Source organism: Sander lucioperca, chromosome 3 (assembly GCF_008315115.2).
Source record: "Sander lucioperca isolate FBNREF2018 chromosome 3, SLUC_FBN_1.2, whole genome shotgun sequence".
NCBI classification, from domain to species: domain Eukaryota; kingdom Metazoa; phylum Chordata; class Actinopteri; order Perciformes; family Percidae; genus Sander; species Sander lucioperca.
Genome location: NC_050175.1, coordinates 17913646 through 17933823, shown reverse-complemented (window position 1 = coordinate 17933823; position 20178 = coordinate 17913646). Strand labels below are relative to the sequence as shown.

General features: G+C 38.7%; 1 protein-coding gene and 1 long non-coding RNA gene across 2 annotated transcripts; one reads left to right on the top strand and one right to left on the bottom strand.

Annotated features, from left to right (window-relative positions):
• Positions 1-576: 576 nt before the first annotated feature.
• Positions 577-17524, bottom strand: rps6ka2 (ribosomal protein S6 kinase, polypeptide 2). The gene is made up of 22 exons (XM_031314192.2): positions 16932-17524; positions 14031-14147; positions 12578-12659; positions 11706-11786; positions 11313-11392; positions 10712-10818; positions 10578-10615; positions 10312-10454; positions 9354-9424; positions 8777-8865; positions 8163-8227; positions 6112-6214; positions 5781-5926; positions 5273-5395; positions 4832-4921; positions 4501-4659; positions 4149-4310; positions 3832-3908; positions 3373-3490; positions 3203-3259; positions 2915-2995; positions 577-2471 (listed from the first exon to the last, which is right to left on the bottom strand). Exons 1-22 carry the CDS (start codon positions 17034-17036, stop codon positions 2322-2324), a joined length of 2244 nt encoding a protein of 747 aa, XP_031170052.1. The 5' UTR covers positions 17037-17524; the 3' UTR covers positions 577-2321.
• Positions 10336-20007, top strand: LOC116060561. The gene is made up of 3 exons (XR_004107532.2): positions 10336-10348; positions 18836-19283; positions 19914-20007. It is a non-coding gene; the product is annotated as an uncharacterized LOC116060561 (long non-coding RNA).
• Positions 20008-20178: the final 171 nt, after the last annotated feature.

Genomic DNA, 20178 nt, shown 5'->3' with positions numbered 1-20178 from the left:
TCTCTTAAACTATACCTGTGCAATCTTTAACTTTTCTTGCCACATGTCACCCCTCATAATTTATATTTCAACTATGCTCAAACTGCCTTGATTACATCGTATAAGCTCAGTTCTTGCTTTGAGATTTAAGGAAAGTAAAGCAAGAATTGTGCAATGGCTTTGCCTTTATCATTTTGGGTCCAAAATGTGTCTTTTGTTTGGAGATGTAATGTTGAATATTGCACTGTACGAATAGACACAATTTGACATGTCACAGTAGGAAAAGCACAGGAGTAAATAATAAAAAATAATGCTGGCTAAAATCCATTTAGCTGCTTCAGGGTCCTGGTATTGTGCATGCTGGTTCACTGTCACACTTACTAGGACAGTTGAACAGAACAGAGTCATCATTAATGTTATTAGTAACACCCATGCTTTTCCTGCTAAAAGGCAAAATGCAGTGTTTGGAAAAAGCCGTATTGTCATCTAGGGATGCAAGTTAATTTTTTGTGATACACTTTGTTAATCTCTAAGTAAGGATATTTACACATGCAGGTACATAAATATAATTTTAAAAAAACAACCTCTTCATTCATGTCAGTACTGTTTCTGTTCTTTTCCTTTATTTGTAAAACTTTGGCATTCTAGCCAATAACTTCAGTGATTGGCCAGGTATATAGACAGTATGTACACTCTGAGCAATGGATGCACAACACAATATAATATGTACAATCTCTATATGTCTGCAAACACAATATATACAGGCTTACTGCTTGCCGATAGTTGTACAACACTATATGTACAATCTAAATTAGTAAACAATATTTACAGCCTTACCTCAAATTTGTGGTTGTACAACACAATATCTACAACCTTATCTGCATACTCATAGTTGCATCAGTCCCAGCTCCACCTCTCACAGTTGTGCAATGCGTCATAACACATACAGCCGGTGTATCAGCAAACATGTACAAAATAACGGGATCTCTGCTACAGTGCTTATTGGTTTCCCGTCACAATATGTGAGTACCTCTGACCAGTAAGTATGTGTATTAATTGTGGAGCATCATAATCTACATTCCTACTGGTAAATTTTACAACACAAAGTGTGCTACTCACGTCTGCAAACCACCCTGTTCAGTCTTACCTCGTATTTGTGAATGTACAACTTATTAGATGCAATCAGGGCAGCAGCAATACACAGTATATAGAATCCTCTGACACAGTGGTTCTCAAACACTTTGGCTTTCAGACACTAACAGCAAACAGTAGTCTACTGGCAGCTACTTGACACACTCAAGCACACATTGAAAGAAGATCTATCACACTGAATGCTGAGTTAATAATACAAAGTAGTACAGGCTGCAGAGTGACATTTACCAAAAGAGAAACATGATGCTCTCCAGGACTTCTCTTAAGCCAAATAACATTTAGAATATGTTATGAAAAACCCCAACATACTACGTTCAACATAAATACCTTCATAGCTCACTGTTCCATCTGATTTGGGAAGTGCAGTAGTGATACATTTAACAATACATTTCACGATAGTCAAAGGCTGTATTTATGGAAGACAACAATTCATACAGTAAAAGTGTTAAGCAAAGTAGGAACAATAAGACTTCAATGGCTTTGTTAATGATTCCCTTTGGTAGGACATTTACATTTTAACATGCATAACTCTGTAGAATTCAGAGGATTGATTGAAGAAAAAATGTTCTAATCAGAGTGAGAGTACCTCATTCAAACACACGTTACTCTAATTATTAGAGCTATGACTGTGGAAGACTGTATTAATGTATGGCATGAACTCCTGGTGAAATACATGTTTGTGCTAAATATAAAAACTAAAGTAAACCAACTACTTGGCATGTTGTTTGTGGCAATGAATACAGCTTTTTCTGATTTTGGTGAGCAGTCCCACTTTCAGCTGCTGGAGCTTCTGTAGATGCGCACAATGTTTCTGTGTATATTATTGCACTACAGCACTAATTGTATTCTGACATGTATGACCCAAAAGAAGTAAACATCCATGCGTTCCCTTTGAACATCAGCTGCAGATCAGTTCAATTAGCTTAAAAGTTAAAAGGATTACAATTTACACTTTGAATTGAGTGAACTGAAGCTAGTCCGAATGCATGATAAGTGCTAGTGGACTGCTTCATTGTTATAGTTAATTAGGCGTAGTCCTTTTGCGATAGGATTTTTTTTTTTATACCTGCTACATTCGGTTTGTAGGCCTACTAACACTTTGTAAGGAGAATTTATGCTTTTTAAAAGAGCTCTACGTCTTCTAATTATGTGGGTTCAATTCCTTTTCAGTTGCATTCAGAGTGTTGCGGCTAGTCCTTTTCTTTAGGGTCTGAATTAACTTTGAGACTCCCCTGTTTCTTCATTCCTCGCCGCTGAGCCAGGCTGGAGGACTGAACAGGCTCCAAGAGTGGAGCAGGAGCACAGCGCTTCAGAGCAGAGTAGGTGGCAGACAGTGCCCCCTGGTGGAATAAAAGAAGACTATCATATCATATTATTACTGGTCTAATCTGTCCAACAACTAAATATTTGGCGGACAGTGCCACCTGATGGACAGACAGAGAAACACATCACAGTTTTTTTCCATTGTACATTTTGCTGAATGTACAATTTGCTGGCATGAACTTGGTTTTGAACGTAAATACGTCCTAACAGTTTCTTTAAGAGCTTAGTCATTCAGGGCAATAAAAATACTGACACACAGAAAACACTCACATATGTTACACACTCAGTGAACAGCATTTGACAAATATATCTTGATTTTGCCAGCCTAAACGGCAATTGTTTTTATAAACTGTGTATTCATCTTACAATTAGGATGAACACTGAACGTATGAGAATAACAAAAAATTGACCTTATGTTCTTATGATATTTACTGTAAACACACATGCACACAGGTCTGACCTTGACAGTAAGAGCATCTTGTCTGGTGAGAGCTCTGTCAGAGAGCTGGTCTCTGTCTACAATCCAGGGGTGACGAAGAACCTAATAACGACACAGGGAAACTTATTTCCTGATGCATTTTCAATGGTGTTATACAAAAAAATACAGAAAGATAACATACATACGGTATATACTGTAATCTGTAAAATATTTAACTCCGTAAAGGTTTCCCGTCAACAGATTGCAAATGGTCAATATTACAGTAAAGACTATCATTCTATCAACTGTCATTTAACCGACTAATAGTACCTGGGGTGCAGTCAGGCGCTGGTGAGGGTCCACATGGAGCATCTTGGTCACAATGTCCTGTTAAACAGATGAATAGGTGATGTTGGTATATTTAGACAGTACCATTGCCATGTAAGCTATGCAACCATTTTTATGTGTATCTATCTAAAGAAAAGTAAAAAATAAAGAACCTTGGCAACGTCTGATACCAGGTCCCAGTTCCCTCCTGTGATAATGAATTTCCCGCTGCCGATTTGAGCCAGAATTTCATCTGCTGTTTCCTCAGTACTGCTGGCAAATGGACTGAAACTGGGCCAATAAGAAGAACAAATCAAGCAATTCAAAAGTTGGTTGAATTACAATAACAGATAATAAGTCATACTGAAGGGAACCTTCTAAAATTGGTGTGAAAAAATGCTGAACAAATTAAGACCTCTGACATTATAAAATCTAGGGACAGTAAAAACCCAGTGCAGAGAAGATGAAAAGCAACAACCTTTGATTTGACATGGGTAAATACCTCGTCTCTTATTGTCTTCACTGTTAATTCACCAGGGGAGTTTATTTAGAGCACATCCTGTTTACAGCAGCAAGGGGGAGTGTTAGCAGAAAATGGCAATATTACATTCAGTTTTAAACTTTAAACTTACCCAGCTATCATGGTGTAGAGCAGGATCCCCAGGCTCCAGATGTCACAGGCTGCGTCATAACCCTGCTTCTTCAGAACCTGCACACACACACGCACGCACGCACCCACACACACACACACACACACAACGCACACACACACACACACACACACACACACACACACACACACACACACACCAAGTAATCGTTTCAATAGTTTGCCTGGTGGGATAAGTTTCTTTTATTATGCTTTGGTGTATTTTTATAGCTATTTCACAATTTGTGTAAGTGTTGGTGAGATATTAGACTTGTTATTAGGATTACTGATACACCGTACCTCAGGAGCCATGAATGTAGCTGTGTAACAGGGGGTCATCAATAAGCCATTCTCAGCCCTGAGCTGTTTGGCAAAACCAAAATCACAAATCCTGATGCATTCTGGGAGTCCACTATCATCACAATAACGAATGTTACTAGGCTTCAGGTCTCGATGAACGACCTGAAAAAGGGAAAGACAAACACAGCCAAAAAAAACACACACATGACTAGCAAGTTAAGCTATGATTCAATGGTTGCACAAACTGCTATTGAATCTTCAAAACCAAACAGACATAACGTATTTTGCAAGTGTAAACAAGTATGCTGATGCCAAGAAGTATTGTGTTAAAGGTTTCAACAAACATTTTTACCCCCTGTGAGTGTAAATATTCCACAGTCTTGGTCAGTGTGCAGATGATGTCTGATGCATCTCTCTCTGTAAAATTTGGCACCGTCAGAGCTCTGTCCAGCAGCTCGTCTCCTCTCAGTAAATCCTGAACCAGGGACACACACTTTCCGTCGTCAAACACCTAATTGTAAAAGCACACACACAGGATTATGACACACGCACACACGGCTTACTGTATTAAAAACTGATATAAAGATACTGAAGAGGCTCTTCTACCATGGCTTTTGAAAAAAATATATACATAATTTACTGTGTGGCACCATGTGTCAGGGGTGCGTGTTTGTTGCGCTTACATCCTTCAGAGTAATTATATTTGGATGCTGTCCGTATCTTAACAGAATCTCAATCTCCTCTGATGGATCTTTCCTCGCTTTGTCAATGATCTGACACAAAAAAGGAAACACACAGGATATGCTGTGAAGACACACAAATGAAACTTCTAAAACCTCTAAATAACCAGGATGACCATGATGCACAAAGCATGTTGTTTGGGTGGTTTTAATTTAATAATCCCGGTCTTTCCAGCAATGCATCACTATCTCACCGTATACATACATTTTGTAATTACTACATTTTGTTGGTTGGATTTGGAGGTCAGACTGTGAATGCTATGAAATACAAGGACAAAAACTGTAAATGCTTTTTATGTATGTTCAACAATACTTTAAATATATTAATATCATAATGTTGTTGCATATCTAAATAAGTTCAAGTAAAAGTTTAGTGTCCACTACCTTCACTGAATACTCCACAGCAGTAACTCTGTGCAGACATCTTCTGCAGATAGAAGTCGACGTCTGTTCAACTTCCTCCTTCAGCTCATAAACATCACCGAAGGCCACATCACCTTGGAGATGCTGCAGGGAACCCAAACAACCAGGCAGGCACACACACACACACACACACACACACACACACACACGCTCTCTTCTATTATATTTCATATATCTGTCATAGTCAAATGTGTCAAAAGAGTCATATATTAGGTGAGAGAATAATTTCTTTGCTTCAGCAATCAGTTGCTGTAGTAATGTAGTTGAGAGTGATTTATGAGGGTTATGTTTAGAAAGGTCAGCATAATTAAATAGCCGATCACTTAATCGTCAATGATCAATTCAGTGATTTATTAACATAGTTAATTTTATGGTTTTAATTTTAATTATCCATTCAATGTACAAGTGTATCAATTCATTAGATGTGAAGATACAGTAGGTCACGGGCTGCTTTCTTAAAGACACGCACCTTTGCTATGGGGTTGATGCTGTTCACCTCCTGACGAGAAGGCGCTACTGTAGCAACACTAGGCTCCTGACTTTGATTTGTTGCAACAAAGCTGAAGCCACGAAACAGCTGGTGTGTGTTTGCGCTGGGAGGGATGCCAGGAGAATCTGGAAAGGCAAAGACACACGGATACAAACATGTGCTCACAATGCTTTACAAAATTTACAATTATACTATTATTTCTTCTTCTTTCTTTTTCTTTTTTTATCTTCTTCTTTCTTAATTTTAAGCACTTGTATTTATATATAGATATTAATGCATGTATGTGTATGTTTTTGTGTGTTTCAATTACCAGTGGGTGTTCTGGAAGTGAACTCAGGGTCAAAATGGAAAGTGTCTTCAGGTCTTCCAACTGTCGGTTTGAATGGAGGCCTCATTTCCCTCCTGTACAACTTCTGCAGAAAACAACAACAATATCAGCACTTATCAGCAACTGCTGGTTTAACCACAAAATGAAACATGATCTGATGCTTATTGTTAGCGAAAAGTGTTATGTAAACTAAACTTTGCTTTCATTCATTCCATTACATTCCAGTGTTTAACAGTGACTGGATCCAGTATGTAATATTGGTTGGGTTCCACAGCAGCTAAATGAAATGTTCATGTAAACATATAAATGTTTGTGTCATGTCAGGTGAAAACTGTTGTATGCCCAAAATAAAAGAGTACACAGAGTATGCACATCCTGTTTTTTATTTCCTTAAGTGCATTACTGAGTATTGCCCGCAGGTGTCACCATTGCAGTGTCAGTTGTTGCCTGCTGTGAACAGTCTGGCAGGGTCTCTGAGTAGTAATCACAATAAATAACTGTAACAAAGGCCACTAGAATTGGAAAAAAAAACATAAAAAATACTATATATATATATATTGGTGAGACTGACAGTAATACACACTCTTACTTGCTGTTTGATTTGCAATTGACATTCTTTGTAAAAGGTGTGGCTGCAGATTTTGTCAGTTTTGTCAGCTTTATGAGAGAAACTTCTTAAAGATTGAGACATGAATAAAGTGACAGAGAAAAAGTCAAGCAAGATTCTGATGTTCAACAGAGGAAAGCATTCTGCCTGATACAGCACAGGGATTTAATTAGCATAGTATGCAGGAGAACGTAAGCCTCTTATTGGTAGCTTGTCACATCAAGCCAGCAACACCATCTGTAAATGAGAAAATGTGGTGTTTGGCAGGGGCTAGTAGGTAGTAATGTAGCGAGGAGTACAGTGAGAGCTGGTGGTGAGGGCAGAGATTAGTGGCCATGAAAAGCAGATAATAGTGGATTTTGTTAGAAAAGGGAGCATTACTACTCACAACAGCGGATACACAAGAGTCAAAAGCCTTCCGAACAGCTCTGATAAAAAGGAAATGGGTGTAACGATGTCACCATGAGCAAGCCTTTCATATTCAGGAACAATACATACATATGATGTACTTCTTGATAGCAGTATTTACATAGGTGCTTTGCTTTTCACCAATGTAAGCTTGTTGAGTTGGTTTTAAATGCTCTTGTTAGGGTATGCAGCAGAAAGCTTCTGCAACATGAAAGTTACTCATATAACCCAGATACTGTAAGTAGAAGCCTTGAGCAAGAGTGCATACTGTTGAACGAATGATCCCTTTTAAGCAGCGCACGTCCAAGGAGTGGATGTCAAGGTTATATGTTATGTTTATGTATATTGTGGTATTGTTTTGTTGTATGGTTTGTTTGTTTGTTTGTTTGTTGTAGTTGGAGAGTCTGGTGCGGAGGATTTATATCCTGTACCAGAGAATTTTCATTAAAAAAAGAGATTGTGATAGCACGGGTAATGGATTAGTTACAAAAAAGTGTAGACAGGGAAGTTAGGGGTTTTGCCACTGATCAAAATCTCATTCTGAGGATGTTTAATGATTGATGATTGTGGGCAACTCCTGAGGAAGTTGATGAACAGCTGCGTGGTTTCGATGACAGGATACAAGAACTATAATCACCACAATGTGATTCACATGTGTTATTCTCAGAATAAATTACTTAACCAAGGCCACTAATCTGAACAGTGCAACTGCCAGGAAACCAGTACAATTGCCACATGAAAAGGGGAAAAAAGAACATACTTGCATACGAAACGGGCCTAGATCTGTCCTCACTGTCGCTAGCAGTGTTAAAAAGCCAACTTCGTTTCACTTCTGGCGGAGTCTGTGATAACCTTTTTCACTACACAGCATGTGCGTAATGTCAGTGATTAAACAAGTGTATAATAACATTCAAGTTAACAGTATCCTTACAAATAGCATCCTTACTTTTAAAAATAATAGCAATGAGACAGCTTAAAATCATGCAGATGGCAGAATGTCTTCATAAATTGAACTTACATTCCAGTCTATCGATGCAAAGAAGCGATGTCTTTTTATTTCCTCCACTCCATCGGGTCCTGCACCTATCAGTCACACGGATTCAATTTAAAAGAATAATGTCATTGCTCACATCAGTTTGACAAACAGACAGCATGGCAAAAACACCTATAAACTAAAATCTAAACAAATTTCCAATGGACCTCCATGTTGGTTTGGCTGCTTGGACAATTGCGACATAAATGGTATCGCTTAACATTATTAGCATACTATAGGAAGTGTATCAAGCTTCAATTTTGCTATAGTTAAAGTGACATTTTCACAACGTTCCTGCTTGATATGAATAGAGCTGATTTGTAGAATATTATTTTACCACATCAGGATGAGGTTTAGCATTAGCTCCCCAGGTTTGTATGTGTGAAGTGTCTCATGTTAGTTCAACTATTTTGAAAAGTGTTCAAAATGCCTGCTTTCATTTTAGGTTGCTGCTTTCATCTGCAGCCTTACATTTTGCATCCCTTCAGGTAAGAATTGACCTTAATAGCTGAAAATCCAAAGCACAAAAATGTAGATATACTACCATTAATCTGAAAACATATTTGCCTGTCAATTTCCACTTTTTATGTATACAGTACCTAGACGATTAGCAGGGTTCCTCTTGAAGAGTGCTCTTAATAAACTCTGCACTTCAGGACTGAGGAACTGTGGCATTCCCAGCTTAGCCCTGTTCAGAAAAGACAAGAAACCAGTTCATGCATATGCAGATGTTTGGTAGTGCTGTGATATATTAACATTTGTGTGTTCTTTAGTATTGGACCAGTTTAACTTTATTATTAAATGTATTCAGGTATAGTGGGATATTCTGAGATTGATAATAGAAGGTTCACTTAAGCAGCTTATCTTGAATGAACCATAATAAATTATTATTTCAAATATTAGATTGAATATAGAACATAGAAAAATAGTTGCAAAGGGAAAGAGGAAGCTAATCAAAAACTTTGAAAGAAAGAACCTATGTATGACCAAAATGCAGTAACATCCTGTACATAGTGTTTATGATGAAAAACACTATTAGAACTAGTACACAGAAACTAAGAACAAGACACTGATCAAATGCCAGTAACACATGAAAAAAACAAAAAACAAAACGTCAGTAACACATGAAAAAATAATTAAATAACAACAATAAATGACAGTTTGAATTGGTCTTACTTTAGTATAAGCGCCATTGTTTCCTTCCGATCTTTTCCTTGGAATGGTAATGATCCTGTCAACATCTCAAACTGGAAAAGAGATGATTATAATTGTCAAAGCACTTGGCAGCTGACCAATGTAAGGTAATGTAGTAGTGGATGGTTCTCAACTGTTATGCCTAATGCATGTTACTAGTCATAATTTTAATTTTAGATACCCAAAATGATATATCCACAATACGTGTGTGGATATCTACAATTGCATTGTTTCTAGTCATAAATCTAATTGTAGATATCTGAAAGTTTTACTAGTCATAATGCCAATTGTGGATATCCATAATTACATTTCTACTAGTCAAAATGTATGGTTTTCCATTTTGTTCTTCCTAGTAAAATTATATTGCAGATATCTAGTGTTCATTCTGGATAGGAAGAATGTCATTGTGGATATTTTAAATGTTCTTTTTGACTAAGAATAACTGAATTACGGATATTTGCAATACATTCTATGTATCCAGTCTAGCTACTAAATGTTAAAACGGCTTGCCATACAGAGGGAGTATTTTGAAATGTTCAGCTATTTGTTTGTCAGCTGTCAGTGAGTGCTAACCTCCTTTTCAGTATTAGTAACCACCAGGCAAACAAAACAAGCAAAATCCAACAGATGAACGCCTACAGAAAGTGATGGGCCCTAAGCTGCCAGATACAATAATTAAGCAGCTTTACTGCCAGAAGAAAGCCAAATTCAGAAACCAGTACACTGTCACATTATGTAAGACCTGAGCCTTTGGCTCATTTGATATCATAGTTAATTCATAGATCATAGTAAATTCATGCCTGCTGTTTTTGACAGCACGATCAGACAAAACTTGCAAGTCAGTAGAAAAAGCGTCTATGTATTTCGATCACAAGTGCACATTATAATTGAAAATAGACTGTCAAAGTAAAAGCTTGTTTTAAGATGAAACAATTCTTACCATAAGTACCCCAAATGACCACCAGTCAGCACTTTGTGTATGCCCTCTCCTGTTCACCACCTCTGGAGCCATGTACTCTATTGTTCCACAGAAGGAATATGCTCTTTTATCATGGTCGATGGCCTCCTTACTCAATCCAAAGTCTAAAACACAGAGAGAAAAAGAGGAGGGGGAAACAATGTAAGCAGAAAGATTGACAATAAGTAAAAGATAAATGGAAAGACAGAAAAAAGGACAGAAGATTGTTTGCAGTTGGATGGACTGACCAGTTATTTTAATGTGTCCTTCTTCATCAAGAAGAATACTGTTGGAAAAAACATTAAACATTAAAAAGCTGCTTTAAAAATAATTTAGTAAAAAATAGATGGATACAAAAAAGGGTGCATTTATGAGATAGTACTTTTCAGGTTTGAGGTCCCTGTAAATGATCCCCAGACTGTGTAGATGGTCCAAGGCCAGGGCCAACTCTGCAAGGTAAAACTTCACATCCTCTTCTGTAAACATTACCTAGAACAGATAAAGACGTGGATGCAGGTGAAAAGAGATCCTAAAAGATCGAAAATAGGAAAAAAACATTTGCAAAATATTTAAAATAATTAAAAAGCAGCAGGATGGCTCATTTTGGCAACTAGCTTTCAATTATCATGAGGTTTCCCCCAACATTTCCAGGTCATATTAGTCAGTATTAAATAAGAATATATGTATATATATATATGCAAAATAAAACTGCACTTGTCTTTGAAAAACGTTATCCAGCAAAACACACCTCACAAGCTACACACTTGTGTAGTCTTTGTTTACTGATGATTCATCAGCATGACAGTAATAGAGACCAGGGTCACATCAACACAGTGTTCACAAGGAGAATGATGGCAGGTATATTCACTACTGGTAAATATAAAAGTGTTATACAGCCCATAATAGACCTTGAAAAGTAAAAGCTTATAATTTGTTTAGTGACAACGAGGAAAGAGCCAGGGAATGTTTCAGGACAAACCTACCTCCTTTGATAGACGAGTGAAAAGGTCTCCTCCTCGGAGGAAGTCTAGGATCAGATAGAGCTTTCCTTCTGTCTGGAAGGCTACACACACACACACACACACACACACACACACACAAAAGTTAGTTAGTTATAGACTATATAGCTGTATTGGGGCTGTATTCTGTTATTTTGAGGATGCATTTAAACATATAAAAGGTGTATATGAAATGAAATAACAACATTCAGCCAAGAACTTTCCTACAAGTTGGCAATCGAAAAGTTACTTAAACCTATTTTTGTGCTTTTCTCTTGTCAAAAAAAAGGATCTTGTTATACAGTATATGGGAACACACTGTGATTTTAGAGAGACAAACCAACACGTAAATGAGGACCATCAGACAGTCAGACTTACCATAGTGCAGTTTAACTATAAATGGATGGTTCACTTCTGCCAGAATGTCTCTTTCCATTTTAGATCGCACGCGATCCCGAACTAAGAAGGAGATAGTGGGACAAGAAGAATTTGTTTAATAACATAATATTCATTTATTTCTATCTGTGTGCAGATACATTACGTCAAGCCTCTAATACCATGATAATGTTTTATGTAGGATGAAACTGCATTTAAGCAATAAAACATGTACATTGAATTAAGCCATCCCATGGTTCAAGCGTAGCTGGTCTATAGTGTGTTGCAGCATTTTTCTCCTTGACAGGATGAGACCATACAGTATTCCAGAGGTGCAGGTTAAGAGGATTAAAGCGTGTACAAAGACACTTAATCTTCACATGACATCTAAACCTGCTATTACAGCACATCCTGTGTTCAATATTCCCTTTCAGTTTATCTGCATCAAAAGTACAAACCTCGTTTGCCCCAAATCCTCCTGAATGTAGGACACACTGAAAACTGACACTATCTCTTATATCTCTTAATTAGGCATAACCATTATTAATCTTAACAAATTTCCACTCAGCACCCAATAAAGAACAAATTTGTTATTGCAGCATAATGTGTCTCAGTCAAAATTCTGTAATTCATTCCATTGTTAGATGCTACAGACACACAAATACTGTAGGTTAAACAACAGTATTTACAAGTAGACTACTACTTAAAAATGAAAAGCATAAACATGATGACAAGAACAACATCCTTTTAGGACTTTTGTTTTGCCATATCTTCTATAAAAAAAATGATTTTTTTAAGGAAAAGTTTGTTCTTTTCTCTTATTTCAAGAATAATTTCTCAGAATTATATCATTATGTTTCCTTTTAATTGTTTACCTTTCAGTGTGGCTTTCTTCAGGACCTTCATGGCATACAGCTGTCCTCTGTCCACTCCTCTAATCTTTCTCACCAGAAACACCTGGAATCATCACCATCATCATCATCATCATCATCATCATGTTTTATGAGACAATTGTAAACACTAGTATTCAAAAGACCCTATGTAGCGGCATCAGCTACAAAATAAAAAAAAAACAAGTAGGAAGTATATTAATATTGATGTATTAATATTGTCATTCAGGTTACTACAGAAGAACCTGTTTCATTAATGGTTAGCACAACACACCTGTTGAATGCCACGCCACTGCTTTTTGCTTCAGATGCTAACGTTACACCAACCCTCACACGCAATTTGTAGGCGACCGAACAGAGCTGAGGTAAGTTAGCTACCATAACTTTTCATAAAAGATTCACATGAACACTGTTTCACTGTGATAGAGATAATAACTATGATTTAAACACGGTTGCAAATTAAGCGCATGTATAAGCTAGCTAGCTATGCTAAAATGCTATCCAGGCCACGCTATGACTGTACTGTAACATAGCCCCTACTGCCTCCACCCGCCAACATCTGCTGTGGTTCCATGTCCGCCCCATGCAGACCTCCAGATAAGAGTATTATGTGACAATTCAGTTGGTCTTTACTAATTTAAATAAACTTCGCTAGTGAACTGTGGCATGAGTTGTTATACTGCTAATCTAGAAATATTTGAAAATGCATGGCTTATCATGATGAAATGGTGATAGCACAGTCGGTTTCAGTCAGCACTGAATAGACACACAAACGATATTACCAAGAGTAAGTAGACACCACTTTCACATATTTCTGCGTACTTCTGATGCTATTTTTTTCTCCACAGTTTGGGCAACCGCATATACAATGATATTTTAGACACAACCTTTCTGATTTTGTGGCTGCAGTTTGGGGAGTGCTCCTGTTTCAGCTGACAATAGCATACCCCCATGCATAAAACAAGGCCGATAGAGAAACTATTTTCCCAGTTTGTTGTGGCAGAACTTGTCCCAAAAAAGCCCCGACCTCAACCCCATACAACACTTTTGGGATAAATTACAATGCTGACTGTGAGTCCTTAACAGTCCAACGAACAAATCGCCGCAGTCTGCTACCAGAATCTCCTGGAATGACTTCCTAAAGCGGTGGAGGCTTTAGCATCTTAGAAATGCCCATGCATGGTTTTTGAATGTGATATGTATAGCAATTACACATTAGTGCACATATACGTTTGGCCTTTAGTGTAGGCCTTTGTGTGAAGTCCAGATATTCTAGTATGTAATCTTTTGGCTTGCACTGATACCCTGTCTTTCTCTAAAGACAGGAGTCTGATCCAAGGGTTTGAGAGAACCTGCTTTCTCTCATATATTTCCTTTTACATTAGTTGTTGTTTGAGATATTGGTCTTAGTGGTTCGGTTAAAATGTGCATCCTGTACCTTTCCATAGGAGCCCTGTCCCAGCACTTTAAGCAGCTGGAACTGAGAGGGGTCTGCTTTCTCACAACCCTCCTTAACATGGTGGCTGATGTCAATCTCCTTAAGTATACTGTCATCCTGAGGGAAGAGAGACAGACATCACTATTAGTTTGTTATTTACATATTTCCAAAGACAGAGACAGAAAAAAAAGCTAAGAAAAACCGAGGAGAAAGAGTAACATCTGAAACATGAACAGACAACACAATAGAAGTTGAAATATTGTTCATGTAACATCCTTATCGATAAAACAAACCCCAAAAATAAAGTACATCACTTTTATAAATATACCCAAAGACAGATGATTATTTATGAGCTATTATGTAATTGCTGGAAAGGTATGGCCTGAGGTCACTGGCAGTGATGCATAGTGTAAGCTGCCTTTTTCAGCCGATTCAGTCTGCTCAGTGAAGCAAATGATCATCTGCCAACCTGAAGCACGACTTAGATTGGTCAGTGTGACAATGTACTGTAATGCTGTTAAGTTGTCATTTACAAGTTAAGAGCTTTACACCTCACTTTCAACCAAGTATGAAATGCTTACAGGTGTTAGTAAATCGAGAAAGGTAGGCTTAGGCCAAATAGTTGTGAATTCAAACACATAAGCTTTATTTTTTACAAAGTGTGATGGTCTTTCTTTTCCTGAGATTTTTGTTTTTCAGCGAGGAAGCACCGAGACATTCAGATGTGCAGCTTGAAATGGTTGGAAAATGTTATAAAAAAAATACAGTGAATTGGGTTTATTACTGACATGACAGCATAGCAACAGTGTTGATCCGCACCCGATAAACTGGGCTGTCCTCCAGAATATACTTTTTTGGGCTCCAGTTTGATTAAATTCATTCATTTGTAAGGATTCTGATTATCTACAGTATTGTTATTTGTATTGTTGTTTCCACATTTTAACGAATATTTGGGTCCAGCCCTAAACATAACAAAGTCTGTGATGTCAACTTCTGATCTGAGTCTCAAATTCTAGTATGTGGAACTGTATCAAATTATAGTGATTACCTTATGCAAATTAGATAATACATTATGCATAAAGTTTATTAGAGTAAACAGCTTTTGAGCACAGTGTTAATATGAGATGGCTATATTCTAAGCACTGAGCATATGAGTAACTTTGAGTGTAACACAGCATTTGGGGTTTAAAGATAGTGAAGCTCTTTGCACACTAAAACTGCAAGTGTCTAACAGGTATTTTCCACTGGGCGCGTCTCTGCTGTGTTCCGGAGGCACCGCGGTCCCCGCGAGCGATCACAGCCATGCAAGTCAATGCTTGATATTCCACCAGCCGCGTAACGGTGCGTCCCAGAAGCGTGTGTGAAGCGGCTCTCCGCTCCGCTAAAGATACGCGGCAGGTCTATTTTCACGCGAGCTGCGGGCTGTCCGGACAGCGAGGCACGAAGTGAAACAGCGAGAGCATCCAGTCAGTTTACCAAAACACAGCCCCTAGGATCGTAAACGTCTCGTCTACAACACCACAACTCACAACGAGAGATTCATCTTTGAGGTGGAAAAAAATAATACAACGTCACAGATCATTTTTATCAGGACAACACCAGAAAAGAGAAGGCATGGAGTTTAATTAGAGGAGTGCTTGGAGTGGAAGGTAGATACTAGTTTAATAAACACGTAATTGTTCTGTAAAGTACTTGTAGAGACAATCGAATCTGCTAGTCGGGCAGCAAGACGCTCCGCTTCTGAGACGCTCCCGGTGTGGAATGGAGCGCGGCGGAGGACGGAACAAAACCGCAACGCAGCAGAGACGCGGCCAGTGCAAAATGCCTGTAAGCGTATGTTGATGAACTAACTAACTAAAACTAACGTATAATAGTTTTTCAACAGCAGTCACCTGCTGCGATGTCACTGATAGGGGTGTGAGTTGAAGTGTAACATGTTGGGAAGTTTCGGGCCCATAGAGAGTAGTGCAGTAGCAGTGTGCCCTATGTGATTTATTGCTGTTTTATTCTTTAAACAGGGCAGCAGAAGTGACGTCCATCAACCAGAAAAAAACGGGTTCAAGGTCTCAGTACCAGCTTATCTGTAGATTACCCTGAACTCTGACATTCCCATGAAGAGGAGGGAGGTGAAAAAAGATCACACATGGAGCATCAAAGAATCACATTACTGATCTGGACAGTCAGCCAAACAGGTAAACAAACACAAGCAGACAGACATTTGCCAGCACGACTAACAATCACACAAACAGGTAGATAGCCTGTCAAGATGACTCATCAGCACTTGGTCACAACAACAAAGACCAGAGGAGGAAAGGGTTTCTATTTATATCTCAATCAAACAGGTAGATGTGCTGCAAACAGCATACTGCCTCTCTCTCTTCCCCACTGGTTTGTTTGGGCTATAAATAGACCTCCGCTGCTGTAGCCGTCCACTAAATCAATCTGTCTCTATCCATTTATCTATCAACCTGCCTGCCTGGCTGCTTGTTTGCCTGTTAGCGTTTTGCTGACTGTATTTCAATGTAGCTTGTCTCTCTCTCTCTCATAGTGAAAACACAGTGTATCTCTGCCCCTCTGTTATCTGGATTCTCTACAGACAGGCAGAAGAATAGCTGTAACGATGCTGCAATGACTCCTGAACCACTCCACAACAAACAAAATAACACACATTCTTCCCACACCCATTCCCATGTGCATACAGACTCTTTACACACATCCTCATCTACTGTTGATAAGAGACGGCTGCTGTTATGGCCTTAATATTCACACAAACACACACATGGTGCAACTGCAATGCAATCCCCCCTTCCAGCATGCACAGATTTACACACCTGTACTAATCTATCTAGTTGATGGACATTTGTACTGGTCCTAAGTGGGTGTCCAAACAGCTTGACTAACCTCTAGTTGACAGAAGCCAGTGTTGTTCTTGTTCCTTGCCGCCTTGTTCTTCAGGTAGATAGAAAACCATCTCCGCACTGTGAATTTTCGCGTGCTGGTATCCATGGCAACGGGCGGACCTGTGCATCTATCCCATAATGATGAACATCTCCCTGCAGAGGGGTCCTAAGGTAGACATGCAGAAACAAAGCTTTTTTCTTTTGGTTATCTATTTGTCCCGCAGTTTATCCATTGGCCCATGCTCAATGCAGTCGTCGCTTTTTAGTTTTCCCATCATTCACATTCGCTGCTCGTCTCTCTGGACGTTGTGTCCCCCCTCCGTCTCTGAGACGCAGTAGACGCCAGTAAGCACGCAGTCAGAGTTGTAACAGAGCCGTTAATCTGCGCAGACAGACAGATGGGTTGACGGATGGGGCAGGTGCTGCTGGGTTTGGGATTGTCTTATGTTTTGCAACCAGCTCGCTGTGTGAGGTTGCCGGGAGAGGTGACAAATACATCTGTTCCGCTGAATCAGGAGAGGTGTGTGAGAGCTCCCTCTTCACATCCTTGCCTGTGCATGTGTGTCCATCCCCTGCTGCCTCTCTCTCTCTCTCTCTCTGCAGAAGGGATTGTCACCAGGCACATTTTGTGCAGGCTAGCTCACAACCCCTCCCTCCCTGATTATCCCCTGTTCCTGCCCCTCACCTCCCTCTCTGTTTCTCCCACCAGCATACAGTAACAGCTGGCAGGGTCACATGGTGTAACCAAGCTACCTCTCTCTGTCTCCCTCTTCCTCTATCCCTTCTCTTTAGCTCATGCATGACATCCAATAACACAAACAGCCTGAATAAAAAATGATGACAAATGACAACATTAAAGTAGAATGTAAGCAGCATACCAGTAGAGGTCTTTGGAAAATACTGTGCTCAGATTCAGTGATATTACATCCAAATTCAATTTGAGGACAGCCATTAATATTACAATCAATAGTGATACAGAAGCAAGGACAGCAATTACAGAGAGTACATTGTGATCTGGTTGATCACTAGGCATGGGCTTGCGAGTGTGTGTGTGTGTGTGTGTGTGTGTGTGTGTGTGTGTGTGTGTGTGTGTGTACTTGGATCTGTCACATCAGCAGCTTTGCAGAACTGCAGTGTTATATAACCAGGGAGAGGGAGGGAAATAGGGAGAGATGGGTGGGGGGGGCTTTATAAGTTGGAAGCAGCGGGTAAAGTCAGAATTGCTGCTCTACTTGGGTCAAGTATCCATAGCTGACATGGGATTCAATTTATTAAGTCTCTGTTAAGACTTGTATAAGTCTTCAGCCAGGGTAATTCGCCTCAAACGCTCAAGCTGATCCCTAAACTTGGAATGTCAATAAAAGCAAGAGCTCATAGTGCTGTTTTCATGTGTTTGACAGGATTTGGACCACATTTAGAATATAGCTGGCATATAATTTCAGGGCATTTTATCACTATTTAAAATGTAATTAGATGTGTTTAGTCAATCTGCTGTGCTGTGTTGTGGGAGGAGATTGAGGATTATGGACTGCTGTCTTTGTCCTGGAAGGATTAAGGCTATGTAAGGAGATCACCACATTAATATTCATACACTGAGTAGAAGAGGACAGATAGAAAGACAGACATAGTACTATTACTAATATTAATAATATAGTATACTACATGTATAGACAGACATTTTGACAGAAGATGCACCTTAAAACGATTCTGACACCACCATTTACAGGCAGCCCTTCTATATTCATTCACTAAGCTCTATTTATAGGTAAACTTTACTTTCAATTACATAAATTAAAAATGCAAATAGATGCACTTTAATCAACATCGCATGTTACATAACTCACTGATGACTAAAGGCAAATTGACTAGCTTTTAAATGTTTTATTGACATTAAAAAATTGACAGTACAAATGTTCATTTCAGTAATTTCACACCACAGCATTTGTCCACTGTAGCTGCAATTACAATTATCATTTTACCTTTCAGCTTACACTACATTGATTTGTCTATGCACAAAAACAGCCATAGCCAAACAGCATCAATAGAAACAAGTCATTTTACAAATCAGTTGGGGATTAAACAGCATTTGCCAAAACATTGCTACATCCTTGAGAAACAAGAATTTTATCTGCACAGACAAAACATTTGTGGCAAAAATTGTGCATAATGACCTTGCGTGACTTGACTTGCGTAATGTATTGTGTTAATTGTGGGTGGTGAGATTTCCATGGCAAAGTACTTGGATTTTTGGACTCATATCTACTAAAAAAGAACAATGTAGAAGACTCTCAAGCATTTACTATATACACCAAATACTATATTTACTTATAGTCTATACATTGGTTCTATATTGGTTTTTAAATTGGTTTTTAAAAATAAAAATAAAACGCCTCCCTCTCTCCTCCCAAACCCGTCACTACAACCTATTAAATTGAATAATTATTAATTTCTTATTTGCTGTAACTTTTATTCTTGTATTTGTATATTATTCTTTTTTAGCCTGTTTTATTTTCATCATGACCATTTTTAATTGCTCTTTAATGTTTCATGTAAAGCATTTTGAATTGCCTTGTTGCTAAAAGGTGCTGTAGAAATAAAGTTGTCTTGCCTTACAACCTCAGCCTGTCAGTCAGTCCCCAGGGCATAGAAACCACTGTTGTGCCTGCTTGTCTCAGAGGAAGTGTAACATCAACAGCACCGCGACTGCTTTCGCCTTGCCATTAATATCATATCGCAGCAAACGCTGTCTGCGTGAATTTTTGAAAAACTGTAACCACACTTGAAACCACTTTATCGGCATTGCCGTGACTCACTGTGACTTCAACAAAACTGCAGAGCCGATGTAGTTAGAGTTTACTCTGTCCGCACCTCTGTGTGCGCGCGTCGGAGCTCCGCTCTCTGTCAATATGCAGAGAGGACAGAACTACAATACAGAAATTTGGTACAGTTTGATTTAGCGTGAGAGTTCGGTACCCAACCCTAGTTTTTAACTCACAAAAGTGACCAGCCATCCTGTTTCAGCAACATAGACAGACCTAACCAGGCCTACAGCACAACATTGAATAGTGGCCTATGTACTTGGCAAAAATTAGAAGGTAGCTAATGATAACTACCACTAGTGTATAATGCCTGAAAGCTGTGGATGTTGTTGAAAAGTAGCAGTGTTATGTAATAATGACCCTTATCCCAAAAATATGCATATTACCCAATATTATTTGTGTAGTGATTCAACAATAGAGAACACCAGC